Source organism: Scyliorhinus torazame, chromosome 13, assembly GCF_047496885.1.
Source record: "Scyliorhinus torazame isolate Kashiwa2021f chromosome 13, sScyTor2.1, whole genome shotgun sequence".
In the NCBI taxonomy this organism is placed as follows: Eukaryota; Metazoa; Chordata; class Chondrichthyes; order Carcharhiniformes; family Scyliorhinidae; genus Scyliorhinus; species Scyliorhinus torazame.
Window position 1 is genome coordinate 187,118,273 of NC_092719.1, and position 25,301 is coordinate 187,143,573.

General features: G+C 44.1%; 1 protein-coding gene across 2 annotated transcripts in view; it reads left to right on the top strand.

Annotated features, from left to right (window-relative positions):
• Positions 1-886: 886 nt before the first annotated feature.
• The window catches only part of vgll4b (vestigial-like family member 4b), a 135,503-nt gene continuing 111,088 nt past the window's right edge, over positions 887-25,301 (top strand). The window contains exons 1-2 of one of the 2 annotated variants that reach the window (XM_072472590.1): positions 927-966; positions 1,246-1,343. In XM_072472590.1, coding sequence (XP_072328691.1) covers positions 1,280-1,343 — 64 coding nt within the window. In that variant the 5' untranslated portion in view covers positions 927-966; positions 1,246-1,279. Of the gene's footprint in view, positions 967-1,245; positions 1,344-25,301 lie in introns of both variants that reach the window. The other variant, XM_072472591.1, reaches the window with a different exon arrangement.

Sequence of the window (25,301 nt, forward strand, 5' to 3'; positions counted from 1 at the left end):
TGGATAGTCAGAGGCTTTTCCCCAGGGTAGAGGGGTCAATTACTAGGGGGCATAGGTTTAAGGTGAGAGGGGCAAGGTTTAGAGTAGATGTACGAGGCAAGTTTTTTACGCAGAGGGTAGTGGGTGCCTGGAACTCGCTACCGGAGGAGGTAGTGGAAGCAGGGACGATAGGGACATTTAAGGGGCATCTTGACAAATATATGAATAGGATGGGAATAGAAGGATACGGACCCAGGAAGTGTAGAAGATTGTAGTTTAGTCGGGCAGTATGGTCGGCACGGGCTTGGTGGGCCGAAGGGCCTGTTCCTGTGCTGTACATTTCTTTGTTCTTTGTTCTTTGTACATCCCTGTCCATGTGTAGTTTGCACATTCTCCCCGTGGAATCTCATCCACACGACCCAAAGATGTTGGCTGGGGTTACTGGGTTATGGGGATAGGGTGGAGGTGTCGACCTTGGGTGGGGTGCTCTTTCCAAGAGCCGGTGCAGACTCGATAGGCCGAATGGCCTCCTTCTGCACTGTAAACTCTATGAAACTCTATGTGCAAGGTAGGTGGACTGACCACGTTACATTGCCCCTTAATTGGAAACATTAAAAAATATCTCATAATTTCCAATACAGAGTCTTTAAGCAGACAGTTCATGCAAAAGTGCTGGAAGCTAAGGAGAGATCCCGAAAAGAAAGCTGCGTTACTGGGGAGCATGCCTTCCTCTTCCAGCATCCCGAGGTGAAGGTTAGGTTTGTCAGTCAGTCAAGGCCACTTCCGCACCATCCAACTGGCTCTACCTGAGGATGTGACGCCTGGCGGGGATTAGCATAATGTATTGGGAGCTTGGTGCCGCTCTTAGCCAATGGCGTTGTGTCACTTTCACCACCTGCCATGAGAGAATTCCATCATTCCTCACATTCTTCCGCGTCAGTGTATCCACTTCACAAGCCAAAGAGGCGCTGCCACTAAAACGTACAGGTAAACCAGCAGTGCTTTCAGCGAGAACACCACTCGGAAAAAAAAAAAATCACGTTTATAGAGTCACAGTGCACATGTGTAATTGGTAATAAAACGGGGGTCGTGCTTTTAAAGGCTTCCTCCTTTTAATATGTTACATTAGAGACTGGTGGCTACTATGTGTGTTTGGGTTGTGTCGCGTTATTGTTGAAACAACAACAAAAAAAAATGAAGCCCAAAGTTTCTTCATATGATGTGGTGGTACAGGCAGTGTGTTCTGTTTTGCGTTCATTCTTGCAGGCTGCAGAGATATATATGCACATATATTTAAAGAATGGAGACTCCCCTGGATGTCTTGTCCCGAGCAGCATCTTTAGTACACGCTAATGACGAAAAACGTAAGTATGGTAATGAGAGCATTGCAGTTTCTCATCAGGAGTTAATGACAAGTGTCCCGGTTTTAAGGGGAACCAGGAAGGCGGCGGCGGCGGGATGGGTGGGGGGGACTGTCACAAAGTGCCTCCAGGGCTAAATGTTCCCGATAGTGATTGTCCCTTGGTAATGAGTTGCTTCTGTTGATTTTTTTGTGTATATCCTGTATATCAATTGAACGTTTGGGACTTCGGGGTTAAAAATCCCAAATTGCTTTGCAGTGTGTTTAAGTTCTTTTCTCCTCCTCTTTCCCCCCCCCCCCCCCCCCCAAGTTGTAATGCAGTGATTCTCGAGATATTAATGCTGCAACGACAGCTCAGGGTTTGTTTACTACTCGGCGCCTATGTTGAGTTTGTTTAAAAGGCGGGAATTTGATCAGCTGAGAATATATGTCTGAAAGATTGGATTTCCGCAATGTTTTCGCTTAATCTTTAACCCCCCCCCCCCCCCCCAAAATGACAAAAAGGCAGCTGCACCACCTTGGAAACTGGGTGCCAGTCCTCAAACTGGCAAACAAATTAGCTGCAACGGCTTTTGTTTTGGGTGCACTGGAGGGGAGGGGGTGGAGGTAATCATTTTGCTTTAATTCTAATAAATGAAATCAATCAAGGCAGGATTTGGGGGCAGACGCTTGTTTTCATTGTTCTGGTTCCCAGAGGAGACGGAAAGGACACTAGCGTAGAATCTCTGGATTGTACACAGCGACTTCCCAGGAACCTGTATGTGACTTGGAAAGTGATACAATGAAATGATGTCATTTCTGTCCAATCGCCGCCCCGTCTCCAGCGGTTTGCAACCCCGCGTCTGTCAGTTTCGGAGACGGGCGTTAAAGGTAGACCGTCCTGCGGTGTAAACAGCTTATCACCCCGACTAGACTGGGGTTTCAGACTCCCTTCCAATCCCCACCCCCAAAATCGCCGTCGATTTCTTCACTGCCCCGCTGTTGTAAAATATATCGGGGTCTCTTGTATATTTCGTGCCTTTCCACAGTCATTGACCGGCGGCGTGACGGGCACTTGGCCCTCCCTGAAGCAATGTTGTCGTCTCGGTTGTAAATTTGGGCAGCAGCCTGCTCCGAAATTTGTTTGTGGGGTGGGTGGGTGGGGGGGTACTTGTTTTAAAGTACACGGATTTACAGATGTAACACAAAGTGAGACGAAGGTTTTGCAGGACATTTTGTTGACATTTCGACGCGGGCGCTTGTGTTTGGGGGGTGGGGGGGGGGAATTCCCTAATCCTGAAATTCGATTCCTCTCCTGACTTTTTTCCTGCTGTTCTCCTGTACAGAAGAGGAAGAGCGCCTTTGGTAACGTTCAAATGTTTCCAAAAGGCAGTTAAGACTACAAGGTTCTCTGTCAGAATTAATACAGCATTTTTCAAATGATTTAAAAAAAAAAGTAAAATAATATCACTTTGTCCCTATCCATTTTGTCCGCTAAGTCTGAAATTTAACATAAACCAGAGTGCTGGAACATCTCAGCAGGTCTGGCAGGGTCTGGACCAAAAGAAACGAGTTAATGGGCGGGATTCTCCCATTCGGCGACAGAGTGTCTACGCTGTCGGAAACGCCGTCGCGTTTCGTATTCTGGCCCCAACAGGGGGCCAGCACGGCGCTGGAGTGGTTCATGTCGCTCCAGCCTCCTATCTCGGCACAAACCGTGCGCCTTGGGCTCCGCGCAAGCACAGTGGCGCCGGTGCCAAGCCGCGCATGCATAGTGGCGCCGGCGCCAAGCCATGTGTGCGCAGGGTGCGGCGGCACCAACGCGCCGGACCCGATGCAGCATGGCGCGGGAGTTCAGGGGCCGGCGCGGAAGAAAATAAGCCTGGGGAGCGAGAGATTGCGGGCCAGGCTCCATCGGAGCCCCCCCCCACAGGCTGCCCCCCCAATCCTGCGTGCAGAGTTCCCGCCGGATGCGACCAGGTGTACCCGGTTGCGGGGTTTCTCAGGCCTGGCCCCGGGCTGGGAGAATCCCGCCCAACGTTTCCATCGAGTGCAATAACACGCCTTCAGAACTGAGTCATGTAACTCTGCTTCTCTCCACCGATGCTGCCAGACCTGCTGAGCTTTTTCCAACATGTTGGTTTCTAATCTCATCATCCTGTCAGCATATTCTCTCTCCCCCCAAAATTCCACTTATTGAGGTGGTCTTGGAGTGGCTGCAACTCTCTCGCTTTCTTAGAATCAAAATTAATCATTTAAGGCTTAAAGCCCAATTTTCTGCCCGAAAATGATTTGTGAAATCGCGCCTCTCGCCTCCACATGAGCTGGCCAATTAGTCACACGTTAAATTATGAAGACGTACCTCCAGAAATAAGCAAGCTCCAACTTCTGATCAATGATTTCAGGCAGATATTTATTTTGTTGTGCAGATAAATAACATTTGGGATACCCCTTTTATGAAAGCCACTTAATTTATGACCCAGCTTGAGGGCTGGGAAACCACATTCTCTTCACCACTGACTTCTCATTTCAAGCCCTCTAAACTACACTGACCCAGCCTGGCAAATGGGTGTGAAATTTAGAAGTCACTTCGTCTGTAAGTATGAATTAAGTCAATTGATAGCATGATCCAGCTTAACCCTGCTGCCAACTGACACATAGTCAAAGGGATTGTTGTAGGGGCTGTGCCAGCATTAGCAATTTAGACAAGCCTTGAATAAAGTTCTCCAGCTCTAGTGCTGCTGCTCTGACAATTTTCACACTCCACCCCCTCCCTTCAGTTGCACTCTGACCCAAGCCATTGCTGTCTTTCCTGTTCCCCTAAGTATAGTTGGTAATGTAGTAGACTGGGGCTCTTTCCTCAAAAAGTGTTAATGGCCGGGATCCTCGTCAAATATATTGTAGGAGGGAATACTCAAGAATAGGAATTTCCTCCTCCAATAAACAATGACCAAAATCACAGCTTCAATGCCAGGAGCAATATCAAGAAGAGAGGGCCTTGTGGTTATTCTTTCCTCCATCTTGATTTACAGGTTGCCAGAGTGCGGTGGAAGACAATAGATGTAATTTTATTTGGGGGTGCTGCCAAAACTTTTAGCACTTTTTGAAGGGAGGAGGAAGATAAATGCTGACATCAAGTGAGGAGGGTGTGTGTAAAGAATGCCAGTCCTAATGGGTAGGAAAGGGTAGAAGAGTATGAACTTGAACAAAGTAAGGCTGGAGAACAATGCCAGTTTGAATGCTGGGTGTGAAATGTGAGGACCACTTTGGGCTGGGTTGGAGGGTGGAAAGGTGTAGCAGGTGAAATTGTTTGGGGGTGGGCAGGGAATGGGCAAACAGGCAGTAGTTTGGACAGGGTTAGAGAGGAAGAGCTGTGTCATTCACGCAGTGTTTATCATTCTGTGAAGTTGTGTTGGTAACCCAGGACAGACCTAAGGTGATGAGATCTCTGAGCTCTTTTGCATTTGTTGACTTCACCTTCATGCCATTTATTGTGTTGTACAATAATACGATACTAAGGCATTTCCTTTGCACAGCTGACACTGTCTGATGTTCTTGGATTTGTGTCAATATTTTTAGCTTTTCTATTGATCTCAGTGGGTATGTGCAGTGCAGGGTGTGGCAGCACAAGTATCCCAGCCAGCAGGGGTGTAAATCTGGATTTCCAGGCAAACCTATCGGATCAACAGTACAAGTTCAATGTTTCCTTGTGTATTGCAAGTATAGCCATTCAAAGTTGCAGGTCTGATTTAGTTATTTATGAACTGTTAATCCACTTATATATTGTTTGTTCTATTTAATTCGTGGGCGGCATGGTAGCACAGTGGTTAGCACTGTTGCTTCACAGCTCCAGGGTCCCAGGTTTGATTCCCGGCTTGGATCACTCTGTGTGGAGTCTGTACGTTCTCCCCGTGTCTGCGTGGGTTTCCTCCGGGTGCTCCGGTTTCCTCCCACAAAAGCCGGAAGACGTGCTGTTAGATAACTTGGACATCTGTATTCTCCCTCTGTGTACCTGAACAGGTGCTGGAATGTGGCGATGAGGGGCTTTTCACAGTTACTTCATTGCAGTGTTAATGTAAGCCTATTTGTGACAATGAAGATTATTATTAATTATTACTATTCTGCCCTTTCCTCACACTGCCTTGGCAGAAGTTCTAGTCTAGAAGTAGACAAGTGCCCATTATTTGTGTAATGAGCTAATTTTTTGACTGTCAGTGGAATAAGTACTTTACATTTGGCCATGTCTGTCCTGTGTGCATGCATGCTTCCAGCAGTGATTCATAGATAGCAGCTAGAATTCTGGCCCAGTGTATTTGTCGTTTCCTCATGGTCTCAAAATAATGAAACCCATTCTGTAGTTTCTCTCCACTACCATTTGTGTGTAAAAACTACCAGAACTTGGACTGGCTGGTGAGTAGACCTGTTTTTAGTGGCTGCAAACACAGGCCTTGTACAATGTAAAAACAGCTAAAGCCCAGCTGTGCTGGGCTCCTCAATAGTGTGAAGTCAGATGTTTAGTTGAAAGTAGTTATCAAGATTGATTTTCCACATTTACTTCAGTAAAACCTCCCCCAACCCTTAACCTAACAATCCATTTATAGATCTCCATTTGGTGGCAGTGGGTGGTGTAAATAGCTGGAGTAAAGCTCTGTCCTCCATGTACCTGTGTTCAGGCTCCCATTAATGTATAAGTATCAGAGCTTTTATTCACCATTGCCATTTAATACACTTATGAGCAGCATATTGAAATTAATAAATCCAGATACATTGGTCTAATTTTGCCTAAACATTTACTGTCAGTGAATTATAAGGGAGAAAAAGGAGTTACAACTGAGTCTTTGCTTGGGTACACTGAGCTGGTTGTTCCAGTACCTCAACAGGGATCAGCAAATATTGCATTTACCTTGTACATCAGACCCTGAAAGAGTAATGTAACACTGATCTCCATGCAGTGCTCTCGCACATTTAAATTATCACTCGTCTTTACCCCCCTGTTCAGAATATGGAAGCCAGGAATTTCCATTGCATGAGAGCGGAAGCAAAGACGACAGGCGCAACATTAAAAAATTGGATTTGGTCGGGATTTGTATGGGCAAATAAGACCCCGCGAGTAAAGAGACTGTATCTAGAGTGCAGTGGGGGGGGGGGGGGGGGCTGGCGGCCTCATGCAAAGGTACCAGCTTAGGGGCACTCGTAACGGCACCTCTGCCTTTCTCGCCGGCGCGCTACTCCAGTCCGGTGGTGGCAGCGGCACTAAGGATCTGGGGTCAGTGGAGAAGGCACAGGGAGGTGGAAGGAGCCTCCGTGTGGACCCCGATACGCAACAATCACATATTTGTCCCGGGCAAGATAGACGGAGGGTTTCAAAGCTGGCATAGGGCAGGTATTAAAAGGATGGGGCAACCTGTTCATAGACGGGACTTTTCCCAGCATGAAGGCGCTGGAGGAGAAATTTAATCTGCCCCCTGGAAATGCCTTCAGATACCTTCAGGTACACACCTTTCTAAAAAAACAGGTGGTGACATTTCCGTTGCTACCCCCACATAGGATACAGGATAGGGTGGTCTCTGGCACCTGGGTAGGGGAGGGGAAGGTGTCGGACATCTACCAAGAACTACAGGAGGCAGAGGAAGCCCCAGTGGTGGAACTTAAGGGCAAGTGGGAGGAGGAGCTAGGTGGGGAGCTGGATGCGGGCCGGTGGACGGATACCCTAAGCAGGGTTAATTCCTCCTCCTCATGTGCCAGGCTTAGCTTAATTCAGATTAAGGTGGTCCATCGGGCACACATGACGACAGCGAGAATTATCAAATTCTTTGGGGTTGAGGATAGATGTGCGCGATGTGCGGGAAGCCCAGCGAACCATGTCCATATGTTCTGGGCATGTCCGGCTCTCAAAGGATTCTGGCAGGGATTCGCTAAGGCAATGTCCAAGATCCTGAACAAGTGCCGAGTCCAGGGATGGCGATCTTTGGTGTGTCGGACGATCCGGGTGTTCAGGAAGCGAAAGAGGCCGAGGGTTTGGTCTTTGCCTCCCTGGTAGGCTGGAGACGGATCCTTTTAATGTGGAGAGACTCGAAAACCCCGAGTGTGGGGACCTGGGTTGGTGACATGGCTGGGTTTCTCAGTCTTGAGATGGTAAAGTTTGCCTTGAGAGGGTCCACGTTGGATTTCTCTCGGAGGTGGCAGCCGTTCCTCGACTTTCTAGGAGAGCATTAAAATGTCAGCAGCAGCAGCAATCCGGGGTGGGGGGAGAGGGGGGAAATGTTCATTCACTGCATATTCCGTTTTTTTTTTTTCTTTATATAATGTTAACGTTCACCTTGTTTTGTTAAATGCTGTTAATGGTTATGTAAAAAAATTTGTTTCAATAAAAATCTGAATAAAAATAATTTAAAAAAAATAAATAAATAAACTGGATTTAGTGAGCCTAAGAATTTGTGCTGAGATAGTTGTGTGAGTCAGTATGCTGCATCATTATGGGATTGTGATCAATATATTGTATTACATGTATTTGGTGCATTAGCACCTGAAGTAGTCAGGTGCTAAGTTACAGTTCGGTTAAATTGGGAATGTGAACAGACGAGCAGCTTTTTGCCAAAAGCTAGGAAATAAAACAGTAGTTTGACATGAGCAAGAATCTGCAAGCTGGTTCCTGAAGGATCGCTCCTTCTCAAAACAGTTTGTCCAATATATATCTTTACAGCACGTATTTCTGGGTTGGCTAGCTGTATTTAAATGTGGTATTTGACCCGAGATGGGTTTTGCTTGAGTGGAGATAAAGGATAGCAGTTAGGATTTAGTGTTCCTTTTATTGTTGAGCATTGTTTGCAGGGTAATTGTAAGCTATTTCTTGTATGATGAAATATTGTACTCCTGTGTTAGTAATGAAGTTTGTGTGTGGAATCACTCTTGGAGCGAAGTATTTTTTCCTCACAGTCTTAAAAATTAAATAAAATATTGGGGCTTCTGTCCAGTATCCTAGCAACTGTTGGGGTCTTGTCCGGGATCATAATAAAATTGGGAGCTTGTCTGGAATTTGAGTACAATTCCTAGTTTGGCTTGGGATTATTGAATTTAAAGACAGTGAGTGTGTGCGGGAACTGGTGCTTTGTTTCAGGTCTTGAAGTTTAAATAGGGATTGACTTGGAAAATGGATATGGGCTCATTGCATTTAGAGGACCCAAAACGGACGTTGTTCATCTAATGGCAGGTGGAAAAATACGGATGCCAGGGTCTGTGCTGCAAAAGCTTTGCAGTTTTTGTGTTCATGAATGACATTGGTGATGGAAGTCAATAGACTAGCACCAGAGCTCCAAGTTTAAAAGAAAAGTAAAGCTTAAAACAGATTGGGATTGATACCTAAAATATCAATCAACATTTGATTTGATTTATTATTGTCACTTGTATTAGTATACAGTGAAAAGTATTGTTTCTTGCATGCTATACAGACAACGCATACTGTACATAGGGAAAGAAGGAGAGACTGCAGAATGTAATATAGTCATAGCTAGGGTGTAGAGCAAAGATCAACTTAATACGAGGTAGGTCCATTCAAAAGTCTGATGGCAGCAGGGAAGAAGCTGTTCTTGAGTCGGTTGGTATGTGACGTCAAACTTTTGTAGCGTGGGGTTCTTTTAAACTAAGCTTTTTAAACTCCTTATCCGCTGATATTGGGAAACCATCGCTGGTATCGTTCATAGTTTTCTGTCTCTATCACCTTTACTTGTGGAGGCAACTTTTCTAATTCCCTTTAGCTTTTTCCCCTTTCTTATTTCATGGGATTTGGGGAGCACTGGCAGGGTTAGTATTGCCCATCTCAAATTGGCCTTGATTTGAGTAGATTGGTAGGCCATTTCAAAGGGCAGTTGACTGTCAAGCACATTGCAGTGAGTCTGGAGTCACATGAAGGCCAGACCAAAGGATGGTGGATTTTCTTCCCTAAAGGATAAGAACAAGATTGGTTATACACCACTTGATGGCGGCCAGTGTTACTGAAGCCTCAATTATATATTGCAGATTTATTAATTGAATTTAAATTCCACCAGCTGCCGTGGTAGGATTTGAACCCTTGCCCCCAGAGCATTAGTCTGGACCTCTGGATTGCGTGTCCCGTGAGAGGGTTTCCCCTTTTAGCCACTGAAATATGGCAAAGTTTGTCTTTGCTTTGTTGATCAGTAGTATATGTACTGTAGCCTTTAAAATCAACAGGGCCTTCACATCCCTTGCTGGGTTTTTCACCTGTTACTGGGCTCCTCTGGCCTGACATTAGTGTACTTGAGGGCTTCCATATTTAATGTCAGGCTGGTGAAGTGATTCAATCCCATTTCTATTAATTTCTATGAACGATTTGTTTTGAATTGTTCTGTGATGTATATATGTGTCTACATTTTGTTTTGTTTTGATTTGTTTTTGTTTTGGGGAAAAGTATTCCTGGATGGAAATGTTGTATGATAACATCAGGGATTTGTTTTGTTTTAACATCACACCACTTCCTCCAGCTGATGTGACAACAATTAAGTCATGAAGGCTCTTGAGTGTGACCTTTTTGGAGTGCAAAATGTTTTGGTTCTGTCACTGGTCAGTCACTGGTAAATTGTTAGGAAAATTGTCCAGGTTTATTTAGGCTATAGTTTTTTTTTAAAAAAAGACAAATTCTTGACCCTTTTGCCTGCTCGCCAGAAATGGTGCATGCATTACTCTAATTTGTGTTGTGTTATTTGATAAGATAGTTGTTTTAAATTAAAGTGGAGACATTTAGTCTTTTTAAAACGACAAGAGCTTCATTTTATGAAGTCTGTGAATTTGTAAAATCCAGTAAATGTTGGCACTGGGCGGTTGAGATATGAACACTTTGGGTGAACTGTGCATGTGTGGTCTTTCATGGAATGTATCAAAAGAAACAGATGAGCTTTGGTCAATGACTATTTCTGTCTCTGGCAGCCAATGTGGACTGAGATTAAACAATAGCAAATCTGCATTATCACAGGTAGTGTGTCATCTGGCCCTTTTCTTTTTATGGAATAAAATGTTTTATCACTTGAGATCCAAAGAAAAGGTCAATTGTGTATCCTGCGAAGCGCAGTTGATGTTACAAATGTTCCTCTTACTGTAGTAGGAAAAACCTGCTTTGGAGATATATTTGGCCCTAAGAATGTACTTCTGGTACTTCACATTTAATAGTAATACTTAACCGAAAAAGCTATGGTCTCCATTGCTGTTTTATTAACCCTAGAGAGATGAAGTCAGCCCTTAAAAATAGAAAATGCTGAAAGTACTTGGGTCAGGAAGCATCTGTGGAAAGGCAAACAAAGGTATTGTTTCAGGGTGAAGTCCTTTTGCCAGATCTGGGAAAAAATATGTAGATGCAACAGATTTTGAGCAAGTGCAAATAAAGGGCGGGAGGAGGAAAGAACAAAGGAGAAAGTCTGTGATGGATTGGCAGGCAGGAATAATTAAATGGTGAAAGGAATGGTGAGGAGCAAAGGAGGATGACAAACGTGTCTACAGAGGAGTTTTAAATGGGGATAACAGAATCAGACCAACAGCTGCTATCTGAAAGTACGGGAGTGATGGTTATGATCAGCAACTGTTGAACTCTGTGTTGAATTTTGAAGGCTGTAAAACAGTGATGGGTAACCTAGGCCAGTGAGTGGGTCATGTGAGTGGCTCTTCTTCATCACAGTGGGCCGCAAGAATGAACTTGGGCTTGTTCATTAACCATGACCCCATGAATAAGATTAAATACACTTAAGACACGCTGAATATTTTATAAGTTATAGAAAATGCTCAATCATTTATACACTAGAACTATCATCAACTTCAGATGGTAAAAACAAAAGAAATATTTACACTTTGGGCGCAGAGGAAGTGCACGACTCTCTCATTCAATGTTGTGTGCTATTAGCATGCACCTCACTTCACTTGCCCTTGTTTTATGTAATGATGCAGAGATGCCAGCATTGGACTGGGGTAGGCACGGTCAGAAGTCTTACAACACCAGGTTAAAGTCCACGAGCTTTTGGAGCGCAGTTCCTTCATCAGGGGAGTTAGACTCACCTGATGAAGGAGCTGTGCTCCGAAAGCTAGTGACTCCAAACAAACCTGTTGGACTTTAACCTGGTGTTGTAAGACTTCTTGTTTTATGTGCATATGGACAACGATCAACAAATGCAAATATCTTGTGGGTCCCACTCGGAATCCAGATGGGGCACATGCCCCCCCCCCCTGCACACACACACACCCTCCTCCCAGCACAGGCTGCCCACCGCTGCTTTAAAATGTCCAGTTGAATCACGAGGTGCCATTCCTTGAGTTCCCAATGCAGCTCAGTGGAGCAATGTAGGAAGCCAAGGACCGAGGGGTTGGAGCGGAAGTGGGGCAGAAATTTAATATGATAGGCAACTGGAAGCTCAGGGACACTTGCAGGCTGAATGGATGCAAAGCAATCACACAAGTAAGCTCTTTGATCCACTCAGTAAAGCATATTCGTTCCCACCTAGAATAAAAGATGTTCATGTATTTCCTCCTCTTCTGTTGGCCCTTTAGGAAACTCTTCTATTATAATACTTCAATTTCTAATTCCACAGACAATCAATTAAGCCATTCTAACCGCAAGTCTCGTTTAGAAAGTCCTGAAGAAGTCGAGTTTTAGATTTTGTTACTGCTGGTAATTTAACCAAATTTGAAATAATTTCTGTGTTTGTTCCTTTTGCTGTCGTTTTTTTTAAATAGATTTCACATTGTCTCTATTGCAACTTGATATCAGGCATTAGATAATATGCTGGTTCAGTGCAGGAGCATATGTTTGCATCGATAAGACACCGTGTCGTGCCAAATACCTTTTTGAAGGAATAGTGTTGTGTCCTCTCAATCATTCTTGGAAAATTTTGTCATAGGAACTTTACTCGTCAACACTAATGGAAAAATGTGATCATCATTGGTGGTTAGTCACCTGCAGTGAGATGAGGTATATAGTTTCCATCCCAAACCATTTGACTCTATTATGTTGCGTATGTTCTCCACCCGTTATAGAAACAAGTGAATCTTGGTAACATTAGATGATTCAGGACATTAACACATGCTGAATCCCTGTCTATTTTTCATTGAACTTGTATTTGACTTGGATGAGAGACATTTTACTGTGGTTTTCATTGTGAGTTAGCCCTGGTCTTTCTTTGCTAGTGCATTCAAAGGGGAGGGTGTTTTGATGCATCATATTTTCAATGGGTTCTCGATGCTCTCCTGGCTTGTCTCCCATACTGCTATTTGCCGAGCCATAATAATAGTGATTCTGACTGAACTCTCTCCCATCACTGCTGGTACTATTCAACCAGGGGGTACATTGTAGCCAACTCTAATTCTATCCCTGCCTGATGTCAATTCATTCACACTTCAAGCAGGGAATTCTGGAGTGTGATTTTGTGTTCTAGCAGTGCTGGGATCAGTTTTAGTGCCATGTCGACTCACCAGCTTCGATCAGCTAACTTGGGACAGGTTTTAACTTTCCTGGTCTATATTATGTAGGTGCACTGAGGAAACGTGCTTGAATACTTAAACCATTACATACGTTATTGTTACCTTTTTTATGTCAAGTGTTGTTAGCAGCTAAGGATTTGTCTTATGATTACAGTGTTGTGGGAAACTGCTCTACTTCAGTTAAGTACAGTTGTAATTCTCCACTCTTCGGAGTTGCAGTGATACTGCGCTGAGTATTGCATCACCTTTGTTACTGTATCAATAGATCACATCGCCGCTGTTACAGCATTGATTAGACCACATCTTTTGTAGCAAAGACTTTGGGTGGATTTCTTTCATCTAAGTTTCATCTATTTTATTCAATATATAAAAGGTAAGGGAGAGACAAAAATAGACATTGAACCCTGGAAAATGTGGCTGGATAAGTAATAATAGGAAACCAAGAATGGCAGATGAACTGAATAGTTACTTTGCACCAGTCTTCATGGTGGAAGACACCAGTGGGATGGCAGAGCTCCAGGAGAACCAGGGGACAGAGGTGAGTGCAGTGACCATTACTAAGAAGAAGGTTCTGGGGAAACTGAAAGGTCTGAAGGTGGATAAATCACCTGGACCGTATGGACTACACTCCAGGGTTCTAATAGTGATAGCTGAGGAGATTGTGGAGGTATTGGTGATCTTTCAGGAATCGCTGAAGGGTCCCAGAGGCCTGGAAAGTGGCTAATGTAACACCCCTGTCCAAGAAGGGAGTGAGGCAGAAGATGGGAAATTATAGGCCGGTTAGCCTGGCTTCAGACATTGGTAAGATTTTAGAATCCATTATTAAAGATGACATCGTGGAGTACTTGGAAGTACATGATAAAATAGGCCGAGTCAGCACAGCTTCGTCAAAGGGAGGTCATGTCTGACAAATCTGTTAGTGTTCTTTGAGGCAGTAACAAGGAAATTAGACAAAGGAGAACCAGTGGACATGATTTATTTAGATTTCCAGAAGGCCTTTGACAAGGTGCCGCATAGGAGACTGTTAAATAAGTTAAGAGCCCATGGTGTGAAGGGTAAGATCCTGGCATGGATAGAGGACTGGCTGACTGGTAGAAGGCCAGTGGGGATAAAGGGGTCTTTTTCAGGATGGCAACCGGTGACTAGTGGTGTACGTCCGGGGTCGGTGCTCGAACCACAACTTTTCACAATATACATTAATGATCTGGAGGAAGGAACTGAAGGCACTGTTGCTACATTTACAGATGATACAAAGATCGGTGGAGGGGCAGGTAGTATTGAGGAAGCAGGCGGGCTGCAGAAGGACTTGGACAGGCTCGGAGAGTGGGCAAAGAAGTGGCAGATGGAATACAATGTGGAAAAGTGTGATGTTATGCACTTTGGATTGAGAAATGGAGGCATAGACTATTTTCTAAATGGGAAGATGCTTAGGAAATCAGAAGCACAAAGGGACTTGGGAGTCCTTGTTCACGATTCTCTTAAGGTTAACGTGCAGATTAGTCGGCAGTGAGGAAGGCAAATGCAATGTTAGCATTCATGTCGAGAGAGTTAGAATACAAGACCAGGGATGTACTTCTGAGGCTATACAAGTCTCTGGTCAGACCCCATTTGGAGTGTTGTGAGCAGGTTTGGGCCCCATATCTAAGGAAGGATGTGCTGGCCTTGGAAAGGGTCCCGAGGAGGTTCACAAGAATGACCCCTGGAATGAACAGCTTGTCGTATGAGAAACGTTTGGGACTCTGGGTCTGTACTCGTTGGAGTTTAGAAGGATGAGGAGGGATCTTATTGAAACTTATAGGATACTGCATGGCCTGGATAGAGTGGACGTGGAGAGGATATTTCCACTTGTAGGAAAAACTGGAAGCAGAGAACACAATCTCAGACTAAAGGGACGATCCTTTAAAACCGAGATGAGGAGGAATTTCTTCAGCCAGAGGGTGGTGAATCTGTGGAACTCTTCGCCGCAGAAGGCTGTGGAGGCCAAATCACTGAATGTCTTTTAGATGGAGATAGATAGGTTTTTGATCAATCAGGGGTTATGCGATGAGAAAAAGATCAGCCATGATTGAATGGCGGCGCAGCCTCGATGGGCCGAGGGACCTAATTCTGCTCCTGTGTCTTATGGCCTTAAGTCCCTGCTGGAAAGGCTGGATCATGTTTGTGTCGGGAATCCAAATCCGTGATTTGTGCACCCAACCATTGCTCTTTCCCACAACAAACTAATTACCAACTGGCCTCTAGGCTCCCTGGCCTGTTGAGAGTTTGGGTGGAGTAACGTGTTCATTCTGTCAAAGGGTTAATTATATTATTTCATAGAATTTACAGTGCAGAAGGAGGCCATTCGGCCCATCGAGTCTGCACCGGCTCTTGGAAAGAGCACCCTACCAAACTGCACACCTCCACCCTATCCCCATTACCCAGTAACCCCGCCCAACACTAAGGGCAATTTTGAACACTAAGGGCAATTTATCATGGCCAATCCATATATTACAAGAGCTCACCAGCACCTGGATCTTCGAGACTGCAGGAACCATAGGAACAGTGAGGAGACCTGGGAAGCCTAACTTCTGCAACCCTCCCACCTTCATCTTTCACTCTTGCCGATAGGTCTTGCTGTGGGATCCAAGGGCCTGCAGTGAGGCGAGCTCTCCCATGGAAGGGTGGAAGAGGACAACCTCTCCAACTAAGCAGGCTTGATTCAAAGTGGCCAAGGAAAGCAGCAGCAGGAACGTGGATCCTCCAACCAGGAGACTATGCACTAAAAGAATCCAGGACCTCAGGAGGGCATGACTGATGTGTGATACAGCACTTTGTGCCAAGCCCCACAATCTGACTGGCGCAGCATGCCTCAGGGCAACACACCTTGACGCTCCATTTATTCCCCTCTACTGCTGCCAACTTGCATCCATATCTGAACATCCAACTCTCACACAAACTCTCAACCTATTGCCCTCTCGCACTTGTGTCTCACAGTCACCCTCCACAAATGATATCCTTCCCATCTCTCCACAAAAGCCATTCTGAACACACTCGCCGTCTCTCCTTGCAGGAAAAGAAAGAGAACAACTTGGCACTGACCCTGGTGGGGAGATGGGGTGGCCTTCCAGTGACCGGCACCATATTGGCCACTGACCATGCATTCCCACCCAGTCCACTGGGAAGGAGTTCTCATTCCAGAATGCTGGAGATGCCTGCAGTGACCTGCCATGAGAGCTTCCCGAGGAACCTGGTGCTGAAGACATGCCAAGAGCACTGATTGTCTGTAAACCTGTGATGGGGGTCTCGCCTTCTTCCAGCTGGATCCAGCCCCTCTTCTTCCCTTTGGTGGGGCATCCGTCTGAGGAGAAGGCACCTGGTGCTATGGCTATTGGAGAGGATGGCTCTGATATGGCTTCTTCTCTTGCCCCCTCAGCTAGTGGAGCTGCATACTATGGTTTAGCACAGTGGGACAAACAGCTGACTTGTAATGCAGAACAAGGCAGCAGCGCGGGTTCAATTCCCGTACTGGCCTCCCCGAACAGGCAGCGGAATGTGGCGACTAGGGGCTTTTCACAGTAACTTCATTGAAGCCTACTTGGGACAATAAGCGATTATAGCTGCTTATGTGCCATGGTGAAGGCTGGCATCAGGGAAATGCAGCTGTTGTGCAGTGCACTTTGAACAGCAGTCTCAATGACCACGGTTGGAGCCCTTCGTGTAACTGATCAAAGTCTTCCCAGCTTGTCAGTTTTGTTGAAGAAGCTCTTCTCGTTGTGCACTTGCCTTGGTGATCCTTGTGAGTTTCTGAACATTTTAGGAAAGGGGCTCCCTGGCTGTGAAGTGTAGGAATTGGGGTTAAAACCGGTCACAATTGGTTTCTTAATTACCTCAACCAATTCTTATTTATTTAAAGACCGATCCTGCTTGCCTTCAATCCTGCCCCTGGAAAAGCTGGAAGAGAGTGGGATTTAATCAAAATCCCAAACGCATATAAATTCCAAGACTTTTCCACCCTTTCCCAAGCTCCCAAACCACCTCCCATCCAGCTGGATGGATTCTGTCTTTTTTATCGCTAATACTTCATAAAACAATTTTTGAGTAATACCCCAAAAAAAGCCTTTAATGCATTTTATGTCGAATAGAATTATTTTAGTTGAATAATATTTTGTCCGTTTGCATTCTGCAGTAGATCGGAGATTAGAAATACAGTTAGAATTTGCATAATTCCCTAACTGTGATGACTGTAACAATTCTTTTCTCTGCCGTAAACTGTAAAGAAACAAATAAACAATGCACATTGCTTTATCTTCTAGACATTACTCAGTAAAATTCCAGGTGAGTAATGAATAGGCACAAAAATCTCCTGCACTATCAAGTGACCTTTCACCCATTTCCTGTGCCTTACTCTGAGCTCCATAAGGTACGAAACCCACGTTGGTGCTCGACATGCAGTTTTTGGAAAGTTTAGGTTGTGGCAGTAATTTTCTGGCAGGTAGTTGGAAAAGCTCCAATACCGACCAATTAATCCAGAGATAATTAAAAGATAATCCAATGAATAAGCACGGTCAGTGGCCATTCTGATTGCTTGTGCCTTGGAATATATCAGCACGATTAAACAAATGTTGATCATAAATATGCATTTTAGCTTTTGAGTTGCGGTTTCACATTTCTGTTTAAGTAGGGTAATTGGCACATTGATTTGTGTTTCAATATTGTAAAATAATGAACATAAATGCACTGGAAATGATGCATTTGTGAAACATTTTACTGCATTTGCTTCTATTGACTAATGTGTACCCTTTCAATATAATTTTAAGCTGCCCCAATTTTGTATTGCAGTTGTCATTCCCTCAGTCCCTAAAGATGTACTTGGTTACACACCAGTGGAAATTAGACTAGAAATAAGTAATATATTTCCCAAGATTTCGAGCAAACTGCTGTGTTATTTCTGTCTGCATGACTCTGTTGAGGGGAATTTCATGTATAGTTGAATGTTTGTGATCTGTTGGTACACAAGTGGCAATTTAATAAGTAGGCAATGGCTAAATAGATAGTACAACTGTTTAGATTGGGGGTTATTGCTGTCTTTGTTTTTATGAATAAATCCAATTTTTTAAAAAATGGCCTGTGGTCAGGGTTTTTATTCTGTCCTTCAGTCATGGAAACAATTAACTTGAGCCTAAGCGACATTAAATAATTTTGAAAAATGGATATATAATGCCATTACAATTTGAGGATTTATGGTAACCTTGGTGAGTTTGCCAAGGAAGACCAGTGTCGAGTCTCTGGTAAAGCGTTGGTTGGATTGAGATGTTCCATATCGTCACCTTCTGTTTCTTTACCTGTATTATGTTGTGCCACTGAACCCCATACACACAATACACAACACTGACTCGAGGAAACAATTCCACTTTTGTTAAATATTTAAAGTTTGTAAAATAAAATGAGGACAAAACATTGTAGGTTGGAGGGTTGCAGGGCTGGAGATTACAGAGGTAGGATGAGGGAGGCCATGCAGCGATTTGCTAGAAGATCAAAAGCTGCATCTGCTGTTGATTTACTGTCCATAGTTAAACTCGGAAACAAAGGCAAGAAAATGCTATTTAATTAAAATCTGCCGGCGCAGTGGTTAGCACTACTGCCTCACAGCGTCAAGGACCCGGGTTCGATCCCAGCCCCGCTGTCCGTGTGGAGTTTGCACATTCTACCCGTGTCTGCGTGGGTTTCACCCCACAACCCAAAAATATGTGCAGGGGCTGTGAATTGGCCATGCTAAATGTCCCCTTAAGGGGAAAACAAATTTGAGTACACCCAATTTTTTTTAAACTCCTGCCAACGTTCCGTAACAGTCGGTTCCACATATTCATTGCACCAGCATGAGTGCACTAAATGGGACTTCTAACGGTGAATCCTATTATAAACAAATGTTAATTTGTTCATGTTGTACTAACAATGACTATCAGAACTTTTTGAGATCGTGTCGGGGTGATGTAGAATAAGTAACAGTACAAATGGAAGTTGCTCACCTCTACATTCTTTACGAGCATTTGGTTGATCACCGTGTGCTGAATATTAGAATCGAGGCATTTCTGGACCAGGGGCCAATGTAGGTGGGCGAGCAAGGGGTGATGGGGGAATGGGAGGTGGTGAGGGTTGGGATATTGGCATTAGAAATTTGGATGAGCTTAAGTTTGAGGGTTGGAAGACGGGAAACCAGTTAAGAAAGTGTCAGACTAGTCCAGTCGAGTGGTGACAAAGATATGAATGAGCCAGCAGATGATCTAAAGTAGGGGTGGAGTTGGTTGATATTATGAGATTGAAATAGGCAGCCTTGGTGGTTGAAGTGAGTGTGATCCAAAGATTATCTTTGGGGCAAATTCAACATCAAGGTTGTTAATGGTCTGGTTCAGTCTCGGGTGGTTGTCATTGGATAGAAATGTTGTGAGGGTGTTGTTTAAAGAAGCCTTTGTAGTCTTCTGTAGTTTAACCATAAGTCTTTACTGGAACTATTTACACATAAACAGTAAAGGGTAAAATCTAGGAGTTATTTTCACACCACATGTCTGCTCAACACATTGCTGTCTGGGTCATGTGCCTTCTTGCATGACTGTGAGTGGTACTGTACTCAGTCCCACATTAATCCTTTATGTGCCAGATGTCCATACACTACTGTACTGTTGTTGCAGTTCACACTGGCCAATTCTTGCTCTGGAGAACAATGTTGTTAGCACACGCTGAACTTGGGGCACTCTGTGTAAATGTGTGAAACTTAGTTTGGCCTGTGTTATTCTGTATCTGCCTGTTATGATCTCAAAAAATCTGATTATTTGCAACTTAAAATGCTAGTTTAGAATTACTTCAACAATAGATTAGTATTTTTTTATAATACCCTTAACGCACTGTCACAAAACTGAAGACACATCTTCCAAAAGTTCCATTTAACACATCCATGTTGATATGGTGAATTTATGAGGTATCAATGTTGCTGAATGTTGACGGGAGTTTTAATTAAACTGTATTTTATTGGCTGTTGTTTCCTAGTTCAAGCTGAGGACAATGAATTAACAGGAGTGAATAGGGATACTGTTCTGTCTTGGCTCAGGGTTGCAGTGTGTGACATTCAAGACTATGAACACTAAATTAGTGAGGTTCTTTTTTCTTTTTGCTTGACACGCCATTGTGGATAAGGCCTGTAAGAATACACATCTATAATTCTTTAGCTGTGAGACTGGAGCTATGTTGGGATTTGTAATCAGTGAGATTAATTGATAAATCAAAGAATTATTCTTGTGAGAGAGAATGGAGCTAACATTTTGAGTCTGGATGACTCCTCGAAACCAATCTCCCTTCCTCTCCACAGATGCTGTCTGACCTGCTGAAATTGTCCAGCATTTTCTGTTTTTGTTTCGGATTCCAGCATCCGCAGTAATTTGCTTTTATCAAAGAATTATTCTTGCTGTGCTATATTTTGCATATCTGGGTAAAGGATTAATTGTCTTTGTGTAGGCTGCTTAAGGTGTTTAATGCCTCTTGTGTATTATGGACGCATCTCCAATCACAATTGATGGTTCCTGATACCAAATGCTGTCATTTATACAGTTGGATTCTACATCACAATCTGTGTACAAGATTTATGCACCTGCAGTTGGATAAAGGTCAGAAATGAATGTGGAGTTATCACAAAGTCTCATCATCCTGGCCTGTACCTACCCCAACTAATGCCAGAGGTGAATTTCTGCAAACATAAACGGTGCCAACAAGGCACTCTGGTGACCTGTACGGTGTTCAGTCTACCTCTAGTCAAAATTGGGATAGCAGACTGAATTCAAGAGCTGCCCCTGAACTTCTCCAAACCGTCCGAAGAATCATAGAATTCCTACAGTGCAGAAGAAGGCCATTTGGCCCATCGAGTCTGCACCAACCCTCTGAAAGAGCACCCTAAATAGGCCCCCTATCCCAGTAACCCCGCACCCATGTCAAGGTGCCGACTTGACAGGTCGCGTGACCTCCTTCGGCTTGTAACAATCCTGTGTTCAGAAGTAGAACCAGAAGTAAACCATTCGATTTAAAGCGAGGACCAGAGGTGACATGAAGAAAAACACTTTATTGCATGAAGAATGGTTAGGTTCTGACATGCGTTGCCTGAGAGTGTGGTGGAGACAAAACATATAGATTTCAAAAGGAAATTGGATGATTATCTGAAGGGACAATTTTGGAGGGCAATGGGGGAAGGCAGTGAGTGGCCTCCTGGGCTGTAATCATTCAATGATTCTATATGGCCCCTTGAGCTCGGGTGTTCCGGTTTCCTCCCACAAGTCTGAAAGACGTGCTTGTTAGATAATTTGGACATTCTGAATGCTCCCTCCATGGACCCGAACAGGGGCCGGAATGTGGCGACTAGGGGCTTTTCCCAGTAACCTCATTGCGGTGTTAATGTAAACCTACTTGTGACAATAATAAAGATTATTATTGTTATTATCCACACCTAATCTGCAAATCTTTGGACACTAACGGGGAAAATCTTTCAGTGTGGCCAGTCCATCTAACCTGCACATCTCTGGACAGTGGGAGGAAACTGGAGCACCCGGAGGAAACGTAGACAAGGTGAGAAAGTGCAAACTCCACACAGTCACCCAATGCCAGAATTGAACCCGGATCCCTGGCACTGAGACACAGCAGTGCTTGCCACTGTGCCACCGTGCTGCCTACAACGCTCTCCAATTTAGCCTACCGGATTGGATCACTATTGGAAATGTTGTAAGTTGGGTAAATGGAGGAATTTAGTTTTCTTGTATTGGGTGAAGTTCCCCTGCAACCTGAGACTGCAGCACCATGTTACCTGCATCAAAGAAACTGATAGCCTTGAGATAGCAATCAAGTTCAGGTTTCCAAGTTAGGACTACAATTCTAATACAGACCACTTTCAAAATGTCAGTGAAAATTTGCATTTTAGCTCAAACTTTGCATTTTAGTTGAATCAAAACAATTCAGATGGACAGCAAAATACCTCCTTGGCAGAGCAGCAGACCTATAGGCTGCAGTTACACGAGCTGATGAAGCAATCATTCTTTGCAAGTAAAGGCAGCAATGGAAATTCTTTACCCACCCTAGTTAGGGTGGGGATATAAACCTGCACAGCTTATAAGCCATTTCCTTTTGAACGATTAACTTGCTTTGCGGTAGGTATGTAATGCTACATTACCCAACAATTGTTTTTAGCATTTTATATTTGTAGTGTAGATTTTCCCACAGTAGGACTATCATGCCAAAATCCTAATTATTTTCATTAAAGTATTAGATTTCAAAGTTTCTATTCTCCAGTCATTTGGGCATATCAAACATCTTAACAGATTCTACTTGGCAGCCGTTGCATATTCCCAGATGGAGAAAATGAAAAGAAAAGCTCCATTAATTGCAAAAGGAAGAATCTGCCTGTGGAAGAGCTTTTCATTTTCCAGTTTGGTTTTTAATTGAGTAGTCCTTTGTGATTCAGTCTGGAATAAACATGACTAGCAAGTAAAAAAGGGTGCCCCTTCACAAGCAGTAAAACGAAGGGTGTATGTTTGTATTAAATGTATCCTAGTTCTGGGGGAAGCACGGTGGCGCAGTGGTTAGCACTGTTGCCTCATGGTGCTGAGGTCCCAGGTTCAATCCCGGCTCTGGGTCACTGTCCGTGTGGAGTTTGTACATCCTCCCCGTGTTTGCGTGGGTTTCACCCCCACAACCCAAAAGATGTGCAGCATTGGTCGATTGGCCACGCTAAATTGCCCCTTAATTGGAAAAAATGAATTGGGTACTCTAAAAATTTTTTTTTTTTTTAAATGTATCCTAGTTCAACTTATCACAAGTTTCCCTTTTTTTATTTCCTCCAAACTGAAATCCAACCAGCTAAATACAAAATTTGGGTGGAGAAGATTAATGTTGACTAAAGTAATGTAATCATTTTACAACTTTCAGGAACATCTAAGCCTATGATTTTTTTTTTTAAACAGCAGTTATTTCGCGCACAACGAGAAGGCATCAAGGAGATCAATACATTAAATTGATTTTCATGCTGTTACTCGAAGCCTCTTTCATCTTCCACCCACCAGAAACTTCAACTTATCCCAACCTCTGCTCAAATTGCATTCCACACCAAGTCACGCCTATTTTTTTAATTTTCCCAATTAAGGGGCAATTTAGTGTGGCCAGTCCACCTACCCTGCACATCTTGGGTTGTGGGGTGAGACCCACGCAGAAATGGGGAGACTGTGCAAACTCCACACAGACAGTGGGCCGGGATCGAACCTGGCTCCTCAGCACCGTGAGGCATTAGTGCTAAAGTCATACCTTCTTATCATACCTGTCCCCTCAGGCCTGCATTGCTCCTAGCCCTGCAACACAATTCCCATCTCTGTCTTTGAATCACACCAGGGGTCTTGTCCCTTCTGATCTTGGTGGCCCTAGAATCCTCCCAAAGAACCTTTCTCACCAATCCCAAACCCCAACATCTTCATCTCTTGTACATTTCTTGCTCCTTAACTTAATTGTTTGTGGTCATGCCTCTAGTCAGATTTGATGCTCTGGGATTCTCTGCTTAAATCATTACACACCTGGGTCTGGGTTCAATTCCGGCCTTGGGTGACTGTGTGGAGTTTGCACTTTCTCCCTGTGTCTGCCTGTGTTTCCTCCTACAGTCCAAAGGTCTGCAGGTTACGTGCATTGGCCATTCTAAATTGCCCCTTAGTGTCAAAGGTTAGACCGATTTCTGGGGATAGAACAGAGGAGAAGGCTTGGGTAAGTTGGTCTTTCGGAGGGTCGCTGCGGACTCGATGAGCCGAATGGCCTTGTTATGCACTGTAGGGATTCCCTGACTGATATCACTTAATATCACTTAACTCCACCCAATCTCCATGCATCCTTTCCCAGGCTGCTATGAGTCTTTTTTACTTCCAATATTAATTGCTGTTGAGGCATCTCTGAGTGAGGTGGAAAATTGGTGCTGAAAGAATGGATACTTTTGTGTTGCGATAGTACAATTAAAAAATAAAGTTGATCCCTATCAAACAGAAAAAGCAGCCAACAGAGGTGGTGTACAGGTGAGGATCAGATGTGAAAGAATAGATCCCACTCCATCTCTGATAATACTTACAGTTTAACACATTTTTAAAACGTGTTTCATCGGTAGAACCCTCTGGTCTTGTTGAAAGAAAAGGATCGTTAGGCAAGGATTGGGCTAGAAAAGCTAAAAGGTACATGCTGTTCATTGGGTAGCTGTACCGATGGTTAGATATGCCATTGAGTGATTAGTTAAGTAATATTCCATAAGAGATCAACTCACTGTACACTCGTGTGCTGGATTGTAAGGACATTTGCAGATGATTGATTGGTCTAAGGAACAGGATGGTTTTGAAACTGCTGGGTCCATTTAAAAATAGCATGGAGCTTGGGTCAAATTGATGTAAAAAGTTGTAGTGTTAGATAGAATGATAAATATTCCAAAATTTGGGATCTATAAGATGCTCTGCGGCACAATTCCATAGAAAATTACTTCGGCTCTACCAAACCAATTTATATGTTCTGACAGTGACACTTTAGATATACAAAGTTTGACCATTTTTAATGAGGTTCTGTGGATGGATTTGGTGTGTTAGTGTGTGTTAAGAACAAAGAACAAAGAAATGTACAGCACAGGAACAGGCCCTTCGGCCCTCCAAGCCCGTGCCGACCATGCTGCCCGACTAAACTACAATCTTCTACACTTCCTGGGTCCGTATCCCTCTATTCCCATCCTATTCATGTATTTGTCAAGATGCCCCTTAAATGTCACTATCGTCCCTGCTTCCACCACCTCCTCCGGTAGCGAGTTCCAGACACCCACTACCCTCTGTGTAAACAAACTTGCCTCGTACATCTACTCTAAACCTTGCCCCTCTCACCTTAAACCTATGCCCCCTAGTAATTGACCCCTCTACCCCAGGGAAAAGCCTCTGACTATCCACTCTGTCTATGCCCCTCATAATTTTGTAGACCTCTATCAGGTCGCCCCTCAACCTCCTTCGTTCCAGTGAAAACAAACCGAGTTTATTCAACCGCTCCTCATAGCTAATGTCCTCCATAGCAGGCAACATTCTGGTAAATCTCTTCTGCATATATTCTGTCCACATATTATTTTAAGAAGCCCTCCTGGATGCTCCTTACAAACTCCACCCCGTCTAAGCCCCTGGCACTAAGTGAGTCCCAGTCAATATTGGGGAAGTTGAAGTCTCCCTGTTGTTTTTACTCTTTTCCAAAATCTGTCTACCTATCTGCTCCTCTATCTCCCGCTGGCTGTTGGGAGGCCTGTAGTAAACCCCCAACATTGTGACTGCACCCTTCTTATTCCTGATCTCTACCCATATAGCCTCATTGCCCTCTGAGGTGTCCTCCCGCAGTGCAGCTGTGATATTCTCCCTAACCAGTAGCGCAACTCCGCCACCCCTTTTACATCCCCCTCTATCCCGCCTGAAACATTTAAATCCTGCAACGTTTAGCTGCCAATCCTGCCCTT